At 37.4% G+C, this 18107-nt stretch overlaps 1 protein-coding gene across 1 annotated transcript in view; it reads left to right on the top strand.

The window, feature by feature from the left end:
- The window catches only part of TLK1 (tousled like kinase 1), a 193612-nt gene that overhangs the window by 101524 nt on the left and 73981 nt on the right, over window positions 1-18107 (top strand). Inside the window, exon 3 of the mRNA XM_055398215.2 lies at window positions 2559-2630. Within this exon, the coding sequence (XP_055254190.1) occupies window positions 2559-2630 (72 nt within the window). The remainder of the gene's footprint in view (window positions 1-2558; window positions 2631-18107) is intronic.

Raw genomic sequence — 18107 nt, 5'->3', positions numbered from 1 at the left:
GCAGTGTTTCCCGATTTTTGGCATTTTGATAAGCTTATCTGTGTCTTCTATGTGATGAGAAATTAATTTTACCAAATATAAGATACTTTATTCATCGTTTTTTCCTTGAATATGTGAAATAAGTGGCTCTGTTTTCTGCTGACTTAAGTCAAGTGTTGCCTTTGGAAAATCACATGGTGGCCTTCTGGGCTGAACTCTTAAGTTACCTGGTGCTCCTTCAGTCAGTAGTTTCAGATTTTGGTTTTTGTTTTCAAAAAAGTTTTTTCAAATTATAGTCTTTACTAATTTGTTCTCTTGTGGTGGTGTTCTTTAAAGACTTCTGTTACTGGAATGTTGGATCCTTATTATTTTATTAAGTGATTGCCTTCTCTCACCCTTTTAATCTCTTCAGTTCGTTTGATTCCAAAACTGTTTCTCCTTTTTACCTTCTTGTTCTCTTAAAGCATTATCTCTTGTATATATTTTCTCTTGGGTTCATTCAGGTTTAATCTTCATTTTTGAAAAAAAAATTTCAATTTCTGATACTTTCCTGAATTCTGTCACCTTCTTAGTTTTTTGACATCTGATTTGTGTTATTCTTTCATGTCTTGAGTCATTTTTCTAGCTCATTTTGAAATGGTCGGTTATAAATTCATCTATTTAGTGGGCATATTTTCCTGGTATGCTTTTATTATCAGGATGTAATTCTGAGTCTTATGCTTTTTTTCCCTTTATAATTTCACGTGATTGATTTACATCATTTTCTGTTGCTTACTTTTCTCTGGTTTAGGGTGGCATTTCTTACAGAGCTCCCTCTGCTGTTGTTTTTGGGAACTCTTCAGAAGTGTGGCATTTGCTTTCTAAGATTTCTAAGGCTTTGCTCTCTTCCCCACTGTTTTCATTTCTTTATATTCATTATACTTAATGCGCTCAATTTCAATTGCATGCTCAGTAGTTTATGCTCATTGTGACGCTGCTGGTGAGAGATCAGTTTAAAGAGTCCATAGAGGCTAACTGCCCCAACTTCAGACTTCAGGTAGATGCAGAAATCCTTCCAGTTATAGCTATTTGGGGAGTCTCTCTTCTCAGATGTGTCAGACACTCTGTTTCCTTCTGCTGCTTCTCATAATGCAGGTTCTGTTGGTGATTTGTTCCCTCATACTATTTTGGAGAGATTTATGGAGATTCCTTGTCACCTGGTTTTGTTGTAAATGTAGGTTTGGGGGTTTAGGAATGCTCAGAAACATTGCCATTGGTTCCATTGTCCCTGAATCTTTCTAATTTATCACTCTTTAATTTCTGTTTATGGTGTTGCCTGTTTCTAATTTGATAATCTTGTCTTAATTAGATTATAAATTCCTCTAAATAGTGCTTGAGTCTTAGTTCAAGTGCTGTTTTGTGTTGAAAATAACCTTTACAGCATAGCTCTGGACACATATGCAATATGTCCTATCAGTCATCAATTGGAAATTTGTCAGTCTCATGTAACTGTCTCGTTTAATTATAGGCTAAATTGAAACCTTGTAATGGTAGATTAATAGTTACTATTAAAGGTTGAAGGGAAACATAGAGCTATCAGTTGGCCTACCTGTCCATGAAGTTCATTCATATGTCCTCTTTGGCATATATGCTCTGTTGCTGTTGCTGCTGCTGCTGCTAAGTCGCTTCAGTCGCGTCCGACTCTGTGCGACCCCATAGATGGTAGCCCACCAGGCTCCCCCGTCCCTGGGATTCTCCAGGCAAGAACACTGGAGTAGGCTGCCATTTCCTTCTCCAATGCATGAAAGTGAAAAGTGAAAGAGAAGTTGCTCAGTCGTGTTCGACTCTTAGCAACCCCATGGACTGTAGCCCACCAGGCTCCTCCGTCCATGGGATTTTCCAGGCAAGAGTACTGGAGTGGGGTGCCATTGCCTTCTCCTAGTCTGGTCTAAACATTCCTGCAAGACATTGATCTAATGTACTAATATTTCCAAAAAGTCCACAAAATAATAAGTATCACAGAAACATATAGTAACATAGAAAATGTTATCTGACAGAGTGATAGCTTATGACTGTCATAGTCCCAAAATATTGTAAAAGAAATTTAGAAACTCTTTAGTAAAGCAGTTAAAATGGTCAAGTTAATATAAGATTCTTTTAAAAGACTAATCCCAAACAAAGAAACTGAAGATTGACCAATTTGTTTATATGAAGAGGCAAAGGGATGAGGATGAGATATGATAGAATGTGATAAGATTGTGATGGGAATTAAGGAACACAAATGATACTTTTAGTTAAAGGAAGCATTAGATTGGTTTTTATTGGGAAGTAATTTTAAGGCTCTTTTTATCCTAATAACATCTCACTTCTTTTGCTCCTGAATCTGATAATCTGAAAAATCAGCTAACAAGTCAGTTCCTGAAACACGACAGAACTTTATTGATTAATAAAACATTCTAAGCTATATTGTTACGATGTTGGTGTTTATTTTTTTTTAGTGTTTCTTATTTTTACTTCATTTGTCTTCCTTATTTAAAGGAATTATATATGTTCCATTTAAAATTACTTCTAATTTTTGTCTTTAAAAAAATCTTTCACAGGCCTCAACAAATAATGAAAGCTCTAATCACAGTTTTGGAAGCTTGGGATCTTTGAGTGACAAAGAATCAGAGGTAAGTAACTTCATTTTAAATATGTCGCTATTAAAGGAAAAGTTGAACTCACCTTTTTTAAAATTAATATTTTTCCTTCTTTAATACTTGTGCTAAATGTTAATCTTTGTTTTTTGTAGGAGCATTTTATTCTGTTTTAGAAGCATAGCATTAGACTGAAGACTATTTGACATTAGAAAGAAAATATAATTTCTTTGGTTATGTAGATGAACGTTTATATTATTGGTATAGATGTTCTTAAGTTGCTAGCCATTCATGATTCTAAGAAATGAACATGATTTTTGTAATATGTTGTTTTTCACCGTTTTCTACTATTTCTTGTTATACTTCCCTCTTAGTTTGGTCCTGAGTAAAGGTTTGTTTACTTTTTGGGATAGAGATACACATTTTTGTTTTCTTTTTGAAATTTCTTGTGGGATTTCATGCTATTGGTTTTCACTTTACATGCTTAAAAATATCTGAAAAATTCCTTCCTTTCCCACCCACTTACTCTTCCCACTAAGAAAATACATGGAATTTTATAAGTAGGTATTTGGCTCCATGGTATAGTTCACGTTGAGCATGATGTTCTTGATGGCATTTTAAAAAATATTTAGACAGGAGGTTCTTTGGGTATTAGCATTCATTGTTGATACTACAACTTCACTTTTTGCAAATAAAAGTCTGTAATACTTCCTCTTCTCAGATTACAGAATACTGTCACTTACTTTTCAACATTTGTGTGTGTGTGTATGTATATTTCCCCTGTCAGTGTTAACTTATTTCTGTTTGATCCATTTTAGTCTCTTTTCTGCTTGGTTTAGTGTAGATTTATCACAATGATAATAATACCAATAGGTCATTAGCTCCCAGTTACTCTTAGCCATTTAGTTTGGTGTTCAGTGAAAGGAGAATATTAACAGCGGCATCTTTTTAAGCCCTGTTTTATTGAAAGCATCTAGGAGTCTTTAGGTAGACAGTTTTGTGGAGTTCTGTGCAGGCACCCTGACACTCCAAAGGAGTGTGGCATAGGGCTGTCACTCATCAGGCTTTCCCTTCCACAGAGACAACTGGCAGGCAGCTGAAAGGACTGTGCAAGTGACGGGACTTTATCTGCAGTAGGTTCCCTTGAGGTAAGCGTTAGTAGCCCCTGTAGCACCAGATTATCACAGTTTAGTTCTTTTTTTTTTTTATTAATACACACTGAGTCCTGAAAAATTGTAGGTTTAGATCTTGTCAAAGTACATTTTTTCAAAAACCATATCAAGAATGTTTTCTTGGATTTTGGAACATTTCTTGATATTTCTACAGGTTTGGGCCTATGTAGTAATTTCACATGCCTCCTCTTTCATAGGGTTTTATGTTATGAAGGGTAATAAAATAATTTAGTTATTTCTCTTTTATGTTCACTAAACCTGGTGTTTTTGAGAGATTTTTCTTTTTTTTAAATAGAAAAACAGGAAAAGTTAGATCACCTGTAATGGTTCTATATTTCTGTCTTCTTTTTAGGTACCCATATTCCCAATGTAAGTTGTAGATACAATATTTGAATTCTTCCAAAAGAATCAGTTTGAAAGAAAATAACCACCTCCTGTCAAAGAATTCTAAGGCTCACTTTTGGCTATATTTTTATGTTAAAAAAAGTTTTTTTAAGACCTTAATGGTATTTGAACTGAAATACAATTTGGTTAACTGTCGGATGTACTTGGCTTTCTTTTGACATTTGGGGTCACAGTAGAAAATTTTCCAAATCTTTTGGCTTTGCTGTTTTGTGTTCAGCATCTGGAATTTTTACAAAATAATGGTTAAATAGCATAATATTTCAGAAATGACTACAGATTATATGTTTTCCTTAAAATTTGAAAAGGAAATTGGGGCAGGGGTTTGTCTTTTAAGAAGTGATTTGTCTGGAAGATTTTGTTTCACTACGAGATGGCTCAATTAATGATTTCCCTTGGAGTGATACTTCATATACATCACAGTACAGATTCTTATATAGGTCATGAAGTAAAGTTGTTGAGAGCAGAGAGCTACAGGATAGAAGTACTATTTTTTCCCCCATACACATAATAGTAAAGTTTATGTAGTATTCCATTGTCTGCTGATGTCATTTTATTCTTTTGGTAATCCATCCCCTGAACCATAACATTTTTTATTTTTTAAGATAATAGTTTTTGTTTTTATAGACAGCAGTAGAAGGTTAATTATTATTTTTTAAAGCATTCTCTGCCACCCACCCCTACCTCACCCTGATCTCCATTCTCTTAGCTTTTCTTCCTGCTATTTATTTCCACATTATAATATAAATATTATGCACATCTTGCTTTTTTGGTTCATTGATTGGACATTTTACTTCCTTTTAGTATTTATGAAGATTTTAACCTACTAATAATGTACCCTGGTTTCTAACCTCTTCCCAGTACTGTTTTTCAGACACTAAGAACCTCTTGTTTTCATCTATCCTTTTACTATTAAAAGTGAAAAACATCTGATATTCACTGTTAGGTTGATTACTTCAGCCAAAATTTTCATTGTAGTTTATATATGAATCACTTCATACATGAGCTTGCCTTTTATTTCTAAATGTAAAATTGTGAAACAAAAAGGGTTTTCTTTTGATGAAATTGTCCAGTCTTGGACAAAAGAAATTGCATCAGTCTTGTTTTGCTTTATTTTACATCACTCTGGGGCTGTTCAGCAGTCTCCAAAAATGTATTTTCAGTAAGCATTTATTACATATCTGTTATCTTCTACCACTATGTCCAAGCACAGAGAATATAAAAATGAGTAGGTCACAGTTCTTGCTGGTGGGCTTCCGTCTATGGGATCACACAGAGTCGGACACGACTGAAGTGACTTAGCAGCAGCAGCAGCAGTAGGACAAATGGTTACATAAATAGTGTGGGCTGTGCTACAACAGATGTAAGCACAAGGTACTATGGGAGGAAAGAGCAAGAAACCTCTAATTCCATCTGCCTGCAGGGGAGAGGTAGGGAAAGAAGAAAGAGAAGTCTCCCCTCAAAGAAGAGATGATAGGTGAGTCCTTAGGAAAGCCTGTGGGTTCATCTCAGAAGACAAGGACAAAGAATGAGAAGAAAGCAGGCAGAGGTACTAGGATGTGCTTTTGCATGGAAGTATGTATGGCCCATGGCAGGCTGTAGTCCATGGGATTGCAAAGAGTCAGACATGACTGGGCGGTTGAACAGCAACATGGTTTTGTTCAAGATGTAGGGCAGTGATTATCAATCCTAACTGTCCTTTAGCTCATCTGAGGAGCTTGGGGGGAAAAACAAAAACAAGCTGCCTGGGTGATTGACCTGGTTTTCTGACTTCTTATATAGAGAAGATAATACAAGAATGCTGAAAGATAGGCACAGTCAGAGTTTGAATGCCCTTGTATTTCATAGTAAGGAATTTGGACTTCTTTCTAGAAGATGACAAGAAGGTAAACAAGACAAGTAGAGATAAAGAAGGCTCCTTAAGGGGTCAGTGAATAGGATAGAATGAGAGGACGATGAAATTCAAGTTGGGAAGATCATTTAGTTAAGGAATACTGCTGGCTTTAGCTTTAACCAGAGAGAAAATTTCAAGTGGGAGTTCTAATTACAGTGTTCTCAAGTTTGTCTTTTGGACTCTGCCTTCTTCGGATTCTCTCAACTATTGATACTATAACCACCCAGGCCCATGCTGCTCAAACTTTAATGTGCAAGTGAATTACCAAGGGTTCTTAGAGGTCTGGAGTGGGTGTTTGCATTTCTAACAAGCTTTCAGATTCCACTAGATTTTAAAAGTAGGGTTTGATGACTGAATGAGGGTAGAGAAGGAAAGGGAGGAACCTTGGATTATTTATAGGTAGTTAACTTCAGATGAATGATAATGTCTTTGAGTGAGATAGACAACACAGAAGGAAGATGAATGGGTTAGCATAGAAGGTAATAGATTCTGGATAGTGCTGAGTTTGAATACCTGTGAAATGGCCAAAGCAGAGGAAGCTATCTGGAGCTCCAGAAGGAGGTCAGATTGAAGATGAAGACTTGGTGGGTTTTGGCACACAATAGTGCAGAGACATTATTTGCCTTTTTTATAGTATTGCTAAAAGATATTTGGCTTTAAAATTTTCATTTCATCATGAGTTTAGAGTGAAAATTTCCAAAGGCTCTAAGATTTGTGATGACATCATTACTCTGATGATTTGTTGATTGTGTACTTGTGTGTTCTGGTGTTTTTACTTTTAACTACTAAAATGTTAAAACGATAGTTATATCCCACATAAACAAAGACTCTTTGGGGTCCTCAACAATTTTTAAAAGTTTGAAGACAGGTTTTGAGACCCAGAAGTTTAAAAACTGTTTTTATAGATGAACTCATCCTGATAGTGTATGTGATGCTAGGAAATGTGAGCAGGCAAGATGGGTGTGCTGGAGAAAGAGTAGGAGGAGGTAAAGGGGTGGATACAAGAGGAACGAGAGGAGGAGGAGGAGAATAACAGGAGGAGTAAATGTCATGAAAGTCAGCGAAGATAACGACTAAAAAGTGACTAAGAATTTTTCACTTAGGCTTAGTTTTAGTAGCCTAATGAGAGCAAGATGCCGGATAGTAGTTGATTAAGGAGCAGTTGGACAGTGAGCAAATATTGACTGCTCTTGGAAGAACCTTGACTGTGAAGAAAAGGAGGCAGTATCCAGAGTCTTAACAGACCTGACTTATTGTGTGCTAGGGAGAGGATCATAGCAGACCTTTGATGGGACAGGGACAAGCAAAGTGCTGAAGAGAGGAGGAACTAAAGTAAACTTTTCCCAGAGGTGGTATGAAGTTCCAGACTCGTGGACAGAGTTAGTTGTAGACAGGACCGACTAGGAACAGTCTGTTCCTCTGATCAGTGAACTTCCATACCTAATAACCTTTCTCTTTCTTCAGAGTGAAAATAGAGATTATCAACTGAAGGAAAGAATCTTGAGTGGATTGTGGGTGTGAGGAGAATGATAAAAAAAATTTATGGGAGAGACAAGGAAGGAGCTTACAGGGGAGAGGCGTCACTCACCTTATTTAAATGTCTTCAGTTCAGTCCCTCAGTCGTGTCCAACTCTTTGTGACCCCATGAATCACAGCACTCCAGGCCTCCCTGAGTTCACTCAAACTCACCTCCATAGAGTCAGTGATGCCATCCAGCCATCTCATTCTGTCGTCCCCTTCTCCTCCTGCCGCCAATCCCTCCCATCTTCAGAGTCTTTTCCAGTGAGTCAACTCTTCGCATGAGGTGGCCAAAGTATTGGAGCTTCAGCATCAGTCCTTCCAATGAACACCCAGGACTGATCTCTGTTAGGATGGACTGGTTGGATCTCCTTGCAGTCTAAGGGACTCTCAAGAGTCTTCTCCAACACCACAGTTCAAAAGCATCAATTCTTCAGTGATCAGCTTTCTTCACAGTCCAACTCTCACATCCATACATGACCACTGGAAAAACCAAAGCCTTGACTAGACGGACCTTGGTTATTTAAATGTCTTAGGATGCCTGAAAGAATTAGAGACATGGTCTGTGTGCCTTACCTCCTGGCAGATTATTATTATTTCTGGCAGAAAGTACACATTATTTTATGAGGATTAGATAAGGAGCCCATGTTTCCTTTTATCAGTGTTTTCCACCCATTTGCCATTCTCCTTGCAGGATCCTTTTATACAACTGTATAACCTGAATCATAGTTGAACAGTGTAAAATACATACTATTCTTTTCTAGAACTAAATTTTTTTTCTCCCCTTCCTTCTCAGTAATTATCAGTTCTTTTACCACATATCCTCTGGCATTGAATTACTGTTTATTTTTTGATCCAAGTGCATTTGGGGGGATATTTGATTTATTTAGGATTAAGGTTTTTTAAGTTACAGGTACACAGGAGCTGTTGCATGTAAACATTTAAACTTTGGTGCACTTTCAGAATTGTAATGATTGTAGTGAAAGAGGAATATAGGATAGATACATTACCTTGATTGTCTTCAGAGAAGTATCAACAACCTCAGATATGTAGATGAAACCACTCTAATGACAGAAAACGAAGAGGAACTAATGTTGATTAATAAAAGCCATTTAATGAAAGAAGATCTAATTAACTTTCTCATTTGAATTTAATTTCTAGAAATAGTCTTGGTATTTAAATCCAATTTTTCCCCCTCCTTATTTGAATTGAAGTTACGGTGTTGAAGACACGTTGAAGCATTAGGCTTAGTTTTGTTCTATTCTGAAAATAATTTTTACAGGGCCATGTGGTGTGTGTTCTAACTTTCATATTTTGGAGGAAGTAGAAATCAAGAACACTAGGGAATCAGAACTAAAACCACCTTAGACTTGGCTTTCCAACTTGGCTTTAGGGGTGCATTATTTTCATCTTTAGAACAAGTCATAATATTTATATAGTTCTTTAATAGTTTTTAATTTTAAAAGAAAATCTCCTTTTTGGTATTTAAAATTATGCATAGACATATATGAATTGATTAAATGGTATGATTAAATATATGAATTGATTAAATGGTATTCGTGAATTGCCTGGATTAGGAGAGCATTTTCTGTTTTTACCTTTGTTTTTATGTACATCCCCATCTCTACTTTTTTATATTTCCTTTTGTCTTCTACATATTGTTTAACTGAAATGTTTCCTCCATGAACACTTAGTGACCTTAGAAATTATGATTTTATTTGAAAGTAGAGGTAATACTGGCCTTGAATTTCAGGTTTTAGATTGATTTTTAAAATTAATTTAAGTTTTACTTCTTTCTCTTCCTATATACATACATACCTATGCATACACATTATAACCTGGACAGACCTTTTCTTTAAAATTCATTTAAGTTATACTTCTCTCTCTCTACACACACACACACACACACACAATTCATTTAAGTTATACTTCTCTCTCTACACACACACACACACACACACACACACACACACACACACGTTATAACCTGAACAGACCTTTCCTTTAATGTCCTAGTCTGAGCACCCAGTAAGAGAGAAAACTTGAAAAATTAATTTAGTGGTGTATAATTCAATGTCAGTGAAAGTTAGATTTTTATACCTGTTTCTCCCTAAATGAATTACCTAGTTTTTTACTTTATTCTGTTTAAATCTGCTAAATTTCTAAAGATTGTTAGATATCTAGTTTTACTGTCCTCATCAATTTTAAGAAATATTCTTTGTGTCCTGTAACCTACATTTTCTGAAATGTTTTAGCCTGATAAATGACCTTTGTGGTGTTCTGTTTGATTTAGTTCCTCTGTCTTATTTACTTATCTTGCACTGGCAGTATTTTCTCATGGACTTCTTACTATAGTACTTGGTGAGATTAGTAAGATTTTGTATCACCAATAAAGACATTTATTCAGTAAGGGAATAAATGTGTTTTTTTCTCTCTCTGTTAAGACTAATAGTCAAAGTTAAAAATTATAGTTTCTGTGAAATATTTGGAATTTCATTTTATTTAAAAAGAAAAAGCTGTATTCAAATAGTCTACCACTAAGAGTTGACTCACTGGAAAAGACTCTGATGCTGGGAGGGATTAGGGCAGGAGGAGAAGGGGACGACAGAGAATGAGATGGCTGGATGGCATCACCGACTCGATGGAGGTGAGTTTGAGTGAACTCTGGGAGTTGGTGATGGACAGGGAGGCCTTGCGTGCTGTGATTCACAGGGTTGCAAAGAGTCGGACTGACTAAACTCAACTGAAACATTAAAGAACATGCTTTTTTCTTCTTTGACCTCATCCCATGGCATGTGGGATCTTAGTTCCCTGACCATGGATTGAACCCACACACCCTCCAGTGAAGGGTGGAGGAAGTCCCTAAATTACATGTTCTTACAGGAAGTATATTCAGTTAGAGTTATGGAGTATCCAATGTTATATTTTAATATGTTATATGTCAGAGTTACCAGCAAGGATATGGTCTTTCCTGGTTGACTATATGTCCTTAGTATCTTGGAAGGAAAAGCCCTGGAAGTCAAATGTTGGGTCAGTACTGACTGGCTCTGTGTTCCTGTTTCCATAAAGGTGGAGCACTATGTGTGTCAGAATCACCTTTCCAAAATAAACACACTTAGACTCCCTTCTTAGAAACTCTGATATACTCTGTCTAGATTCATTTTGATTTCTTACAAATCAATAAATCTTGATTCTGTAGGCTATTTATTTAGAAAGCAAACAAACAGCTATGAAATCCCCCCCCCCTTTTTATGTTTCCCTTTTTTATAAAAGTACTTTTAGTGTGGGTGGGTGATTTTTAGTGCAAGAAAATTGTAAGTTGATGGATGAAAACAATATTTGAAGAGAAAAATGCCAGATCACTTTAACAATGAAGACTCTGGTATGGCACTTGAGCATCATAGAGGCATAGTAAATATTTGTTGAATAAATAAATTTGATAACATCCTTTAGTTGTCACATAATACACTAGCAGTTTTTGTGTCAACATATAATTCTAATGAATTCATCAAACCAAGGTTTCTAAACATTATTGACTTTTGGGGCCAGATAATTCTTGGGGTGGGGAGAGAGTTGTCACGTGTAACATAGGATACTTAGCAGCATCTCTGCATGATACATTAGATATCTGTAGCCCATCCCCCGACTTCCACCCTGTGTTGTGGCAACTGAAAATGTCTCTGGATATTGCCACATATCCTTTGGGGTAGAGGCAAATGTCCTCTGGTTGGGAACCACCCCATTAATGAAGGAGGGAAAATAAAGTTTTAGCATGTTATGTGTGGAGCCAGATGACATTTCTGTTAAGTTGCACATCTCTTCTGTGAAAACAGAAGCCCAGAGAGGCTAATTTGCTACATACAGTAAGTTAATCTACAGTGTCTTATTTGAAAGTGATGCTTTCAGCTGTTGTTCTGTGCTCTCTCTGTGTAACTAATGTAGTATATTGCTTATAATTTAATGACCCTAGTTAGTATTTTCAAAAAGAGTAGTTTTCTTTTCTGGAAATATTTAGTATTAAGATGATTTATAATATTCATCAAATTTGCCAATCCAGGATATGCCTGGACTGACAGCACTTCACAAATGTTTTTTTTCTGACAAATACATTTTCACACTTAAGTGCATTCAGCACAAGTTGACAATACTGAGAAATTTGGTTTTAGTGTCTATACAGGCATACCTCAAAGATACTTCAGGTTTAGTTCCATACCACCACAATAAAGCAAATATCAAAATAAAGCGAGTCACATGACTTTTTTGGTTTCACAGTGTGTATAAAAGTAATATTTATACCATAATCTGTTAAGTGTGCAGTAGCATTATATCGAAAGCAATGTACATGCTTTAATTTTTAAATATCACTTAAAAAAGTGTTTACCATCTAAGCCTTCAGCAAGTTGTAATCTTTTTGCTGGTGGTGTCTTGCTTCAATACTGATGAGTGCGGACTAATCACTGAGGGTGATGGTTGCTGGAAGTTAGAGAGGCTCTGGTCATTTCTTAAACAACACTGATGTTTGCACATTAATTGACTCCTTTTGCCATTGATTTCTCTGTAGCAGTAATGCTACTCAGTTCTGTCCAGCTCTTTAGAACCCCTTGAACTGTAGCCTACCAGACTCCTTTGTCCATGGGATTTTCCAGGCAAGAATACTGGAGTGGGTTGCCATTTCCTACTCTAGGAGATCGTCCCAACTCAGGGATCAAATCCACGTGTGCATCTCCTGCATTGGCAGGTGGATTCTTTACCACTGAGCATGGAATTTTATCATGAGGTTGCAGCAGTTCAGTCATATCTTTAGGCTCCACTTCTACTTTTAGTTATCTTGCTGTGTCTATCACATCTGTGCTTACTTCCTCCGCTGAAGCCTTAAACCCCTCAAAGTCATCTCTGAGGGTTGAAACCGATCTCTTCCATATTCCTGTTAATATTTTGACCTTTTCCCATGAATCCCTAATGTTCTTAATAGCTCTAGAATAGTGAATCCTTTCCAGAAAGTTTTCAGTTTACTTTGCCTCGATCTACCAAAGGAATTACATCGAAGGAATTTTATGGCAGCTATATTTTATATGCTCAGGTGCTCAGTTGTGTCTGACTCTTTGTGACTCCACCGTCTGTAGCCCGCCAGGCTCCTCTGCCCATGGAATTTTCCAGGCAGGAATACTGGAGTGGAGTGCCATTTCCTTTTCCAGGGAATCTTCATAACCTATGGCTCGAACCCACATCTTTTTTGTCTCCTGCATTGGCAGGCAGGTTATCACTGGTGCCATCTGGGAAGGCCACAGGTGGCTGTTATAGCCTTACAAAATGTATTTCTTAGATAATAGAACTTGTAAGTTGAAATTACTCCTTGACCTGTGGGCTGTAGAATGGATGTTTTGTTAGCAAGAATTTAGTTCAGTTCAGTTCATTCACTCAGTCGTGTCCGACTCTTTGCAACCCCATGAACCACAGCACGCCAGGCCTCCCTGTCCATCACCAACTCCCGGAGTTCACTCAGACTCATGTCCATCGAATCGGTGATGCCATCCAGCCATCTCATCCTCTGTTGTCCCCTTCTCCTCCTGCCCCCAATCCCTCCCAGCATCAGAGTCTTTTCCAGTGAGTCAGCTCTTCTCACGAGGTGGCCAAAGTATTGGAGTTTCAGCTTTAGCATCAGTCCTTCCAATGAACACCCAGGACTGATCTCCTTTAGAATGGACTGGTTGGATCTCCTAGCAGTCCAAGGGACTCTCAAGAGTCTTCTCCAGCACCACAGTTCAAAAGCATCAATTCTTCGGCGCTCAGCTTTCTTCACAGTCCAACTCTCACATCCATACATGACCACGGGAAAAACCATAGCCTTGACTAGATGGACCTTTATTGGCAAAGTAATGTGTCTGCTTTTTAATATGCTGTGTAGGTTGCAAGAATTAAAACAATGCTCAAAATTCTCCAAGCCAGGCTTCAGCAATATGTGAACTGTGAACTTCCAGATGTTCAAGCAGGTTTTAGAAAAGGCAGAGGCACCAGAGATCAAATTGCCAACATACACTGGATCATGGAGAAAGCAAGAGAGTTCCAGAAAAACATCTATTTCTGCTTCATTGACTATGCCTAAGCTTTTGACTGTGTGGATCACAATAAACTGGAAAATTCTGAAAGAGATGGGAATCCCAGACCACCTGACCTGCCTCTTGAGAAACCTGTATGCAGGTCAGGAAGCAACAGTCAGAACTGGACATGGAACAACAGACTGGTTTCAAATAGGAAAAGGAGTATGTCAAGGTTGTATATTGTCACCGTGCTTATTTAACTTATATGCAGAGTACATCATGAGGAACGGTGGGCTGGAAGAAGCACCAGCTGGAATCAAGATTGCCGGGAGAAATATCAATAACCTCAGATATGCAGATGATACCACCCTTATGGTAGAAAGTGAAGAGGAACTCAAAAGCCTCTTGATGAAAGTGAAAGAGGAGAGTGAAAAGGTTGGCTTGAAGCTCAACATTCAGAAAACGAAGATCATGGCAACTGGTCCCATCACTTCATGGGAAATAGATGGAAAAACGGTGGAAGCAGTGTCATACTTTATTTTTCTGGGCTCCAGAATCACTGCGGATGCTGATTGCAGCCATGAAATTAAAAGACACTTACTCCTTGGAAGGAAAGTTATGACCAACCTAGACAGCATATTAAAAAGCAGAGACATTACTTTGCCAACCAAGGTACGTCTAGTCAAGGCTATGGTTTTTCCCGTGGTCATGTATGGATGTGAGAGTTGGACTGTGAAGAAAGCTGATCGCCGAAGAATTGATGGTTTTGAACTGTGGTGCTGGAGAAGACTCTTGAGATTCCCTTGGACTGCAAGGAGATCCAACCAGTCCATTCTAAAGGAGATCAGTCCTGGGTGTTCATTGGAAGGACTGATGCTAAAACTGAAACTGCAATACTTTGGCCACCTCCTGCGACGAGTTGACTCACTGGAAAAGACTCTGATGATGGGAGGGATTGGGGGTAGGAGGAGACGGGGACGACAGAGAATGAGATGGCTGGATGGCATCACCGACTCGATGGACATGAGTTTGAGTGAACTCCAGGAGTTGGTGATGGACAGGGAGGCCTGGCATGCTGTGATTCATGGGGTCACAAAGAGTTGGACACGACTGAGCGACTGAACTGAACTGAATCTTGAATATCTCCATCAGAGCTCTTGGATGACCAGGTGCATTGTCAGAGAGCAGTAATATTTTGAAAGGAATCTCTTTGTTTTCTGAGCACTGGGACTCAACAGAAGGCTTAAAATATTTAGTAAACTATGTTGTAAACAGATGTGTGATCATCCAGGTTTTGTTGTCCGTTTATAGAGCACAGGCAGAGTAGTAGTATTAGTTGTTCAGTCGATAAATCATATCCGACTCTGTGACCGCATGGATTGAAACATGCCAGACTTCCCTGTCCTTCACAAGTTTGCTCAAACTCATGTCCATTGAGTTGGTGATGCCATCCAACCATCTCATTCTCTGTCACCCTCTTCTCCTGCCCTCAGTTTTTTCCAGCATCAGGATCTTTTCCATTGAGTCGATTTTTCACATCAGGTGGCCAAAGAATTGGAGCTTTAGCTTCAACATCATCCTTCCGATGAATATTCAGACAGAATACAGGCAGAGTAGATTTAGTAGTAATTCTTAAGGGTCCTAGGATTTTCAGAATGGTAAATGAGCATTGGCTTCAACTTGAAGTCACCAGTTGTAAAAGCCCCTAACAAGTGAGTCAGCCTGTCTTTTGAAGCTTTGAAGCCAGGCATTGACTTCTCTCAAGCTATGAAAGTCCTAGGTGGCATCTTCTTCCGATAGAAGATTGTTTTGTCTACATTGACCTGTTGTTTACTGTTGTCACTTTTCAGTAATTATTTCAGCTGGTCTGTTGGATAACTCATTGCAGCTTCTACATCAGTACTTGCTGTTTCACCTTGTACTTTGATTGTTAAGGAAACAGCTTCTTTTCCATAAACCTCATGGACCAGCCTCTACCTCTTCGACTTCCACGCTTCCTCACCTCTCTCAGCCTTCATAGAGTTGTTTTGGATTAGTCTTTGGCTTAAGGGGATGTTTTGATTGGTTTTATCTTTTGTCCAGACCTCTCACACGTTCTGCATATCCCCAGTAAGGGTGTTTTGCTTTCTTACAACTTGTGTGTTTACTGTAGTAGTACTTTTAATTTCCTTCAAGAACTTTTTCTTTGCATTTACAACCTGACTTACTGGCGCAGGAGGCCTAGCTTTCAGCTTGTCTCTCAGCTTTCAGCATACCTTCCTCACTAGGCTGTATCATTTCCAGCTTTTGGTGAAAGAGATGTAGAACTCTTCCTTTCACTTGGACTCTCAGAGGCCATTGTAGGGTTACTAATTGGCCTAATCTCAGTATTGTGGTGTCTTAGAGAATAGAGAAGTGTGAGGGGAGGGAGAGAATGGCTGGTCAGTGGAGCAATCAGAAGACACACAACATTTTATCAATTAAGAGCACTGTCATATAGTCACAGTTTGTGCCACCCCAACACAATTACAGTAGTAACATCAAAGATCATGGATCACAGATCACCATAACAAATACAATAATGAAGAAGTTTGAAATATTTTAAGAATTACTAAAATGTGATCCACAGAGAGAAAGTAAGCAAATGCTGTTGGGAAAATGGCATCAAAAGACTTGCTAGATCAAGATTGCCAGAAACCTTCAATTTGTAAAAAATGTTATATCTGCAAAGTGTGCAGTGAAGCAGAGCTCAATAAAATGAGGTATGTTTGTACTATAGTAGAGTTTTTAAAGTATTGGATGTGTTTTTATGTCAGGAGAACATAGTATTTTACTAATTTTCTTTAAGAATAATTATCATTTTCTAAAATAATTGAGTAACCATAACAACCCCTTCGACTTCTCATATCCTAATGAAGTTTCTGCTGTATGTCACAATTTTGGTCTGTAATTTTTAATGAAAGATTATATAAAGAATAACAACTAATTTTAGAGATTCTCTAAAGTGGAATGTGCAGGAAATACATGCTGTATTACTATATATTAGATTGACTATTGCTAATCCTGATGATGTATCAGCATCACTTTTGGAGCTTTTAAAATGAAATATGGGTTTCTTTGATGTCCTTTCAGAGCTGTTTAAATTTGGGATGGGGATGCCAGCATGAGCTTTAAATAACAGCTTTGTGATTTATGAAATATAGTCAGCATTGAGAATTGGTTCTAATAGATAAATTATAGAACAGTTTCTTTTAAAAAATAGACTAAAAGAAAAATGATTTTTTTTTCTGGTTATTAGTGCAGTACTGCTAGACAGAAAATAATAACAATGAAATATCACTTAAAAAAAGGTAGTTAACTTTCTAAATTTAGTATTTATAATAGTATTTTGTATTATAATAATAGTATTTATAACAGGCATTCTCAAAGTGTCCACATTCTCAGACTACGGTATCTTGAAAATTTGCTTTTTCCCCCATAGTATTTGCTTCCTGTGGCTGTTTTATCTTGATTGTATGATTTGAAAACTACTTGTCAGATCATATGAACAGAGGAGAAGGTCCAACTTGATTCTAAGTTTATGGTTTATAGTATTTAGTAAATAAAGCCTTAAGTCAAAGGGAAAGCCAGAAGAGAAAACGCCAAGAAATAGTTATGCCATGTAAATGATAAGAAAATGGCAAACAAAACTGTACTTTATCAGTATTAAAGATGTAATATGTTCCTTTTAAGTAAATGTGAATATAAATTAAAATAAGTCCAGGTAACAGGAATGTAAGAAGTATTAGACTGGTGCAAAAGTAATTGCGGTTTTGCATTGTTGATCTTTGCCTTTTTATATTGGAATGCATTCTTAAATAAATGTGGTTATGTTATACCTCATTTTAATGCACATTTCTCACTTTGTTTTTTTGCCAATGACTTATTACTTGCTGTTTATATTTTAGACTGTGGAAATGGTGTTAGACAAAAAGCAAATTAGATCAATTTCTTTTGTTTGAGTTCAAAATGGGTCATAAAGCAGCAAAAATAACTCACAACATCAACACATTTGACCCAGGAACTGATAACAAACATACAGTGCAGTGGCGCTTCAAGAAGTTTTGCTACAGAGATTAGAGCCTTGAAGATGGAGGAGCACAGTGGTCTGCCATTGGAAGGTGACAAGGACCAATTGAGAGGATCATGAAAGCTGATCCTCTTAAAACTACGGAAAGTTTTGCTGAAGAACTCAATGTTGACCATTCAGCATTTGAAGCAAATTGGAAAGGTGGAAAAACTTGATAGGTGGGTGCCTCATGAGCTGACTGCAAATCAAAAAAAAAAAATCATTTAGAAGTATCATCTTCTCATTTTGTGCAGAAACAGTGAACCATTTCTCAATTGGATTGTGATGTGCGACAAAAAGTGGATTTTATAAGACAATCAGTGGTGACCAGCTCGGTGGTTGAACCAAGAAGAAGCTACAAAGCACTTCCAAAAGCCAAACTTGCACCCAGAAAAGGTTATG

This window comes from Moschus berezovskii, chromosome 2 (assembly GCF_049115385.1).
Source record: "Moschus berezovskii isolate FMDL1 chromosome 2, NW_MosBer_1.0, whole genome shotgun sequence".
NCBI classification, from domain to species: Eukaryota; Metazoa; Chordata; class Mammalia; order Artiodactyla; family Moschidae; genus Moschus; species Moschus berezovskii.
The sequence above is the reverse complement of the archived record's forward strand: the minus strand, read 5'-3'. Positions and strand labels throughout refer to the sequence as shown.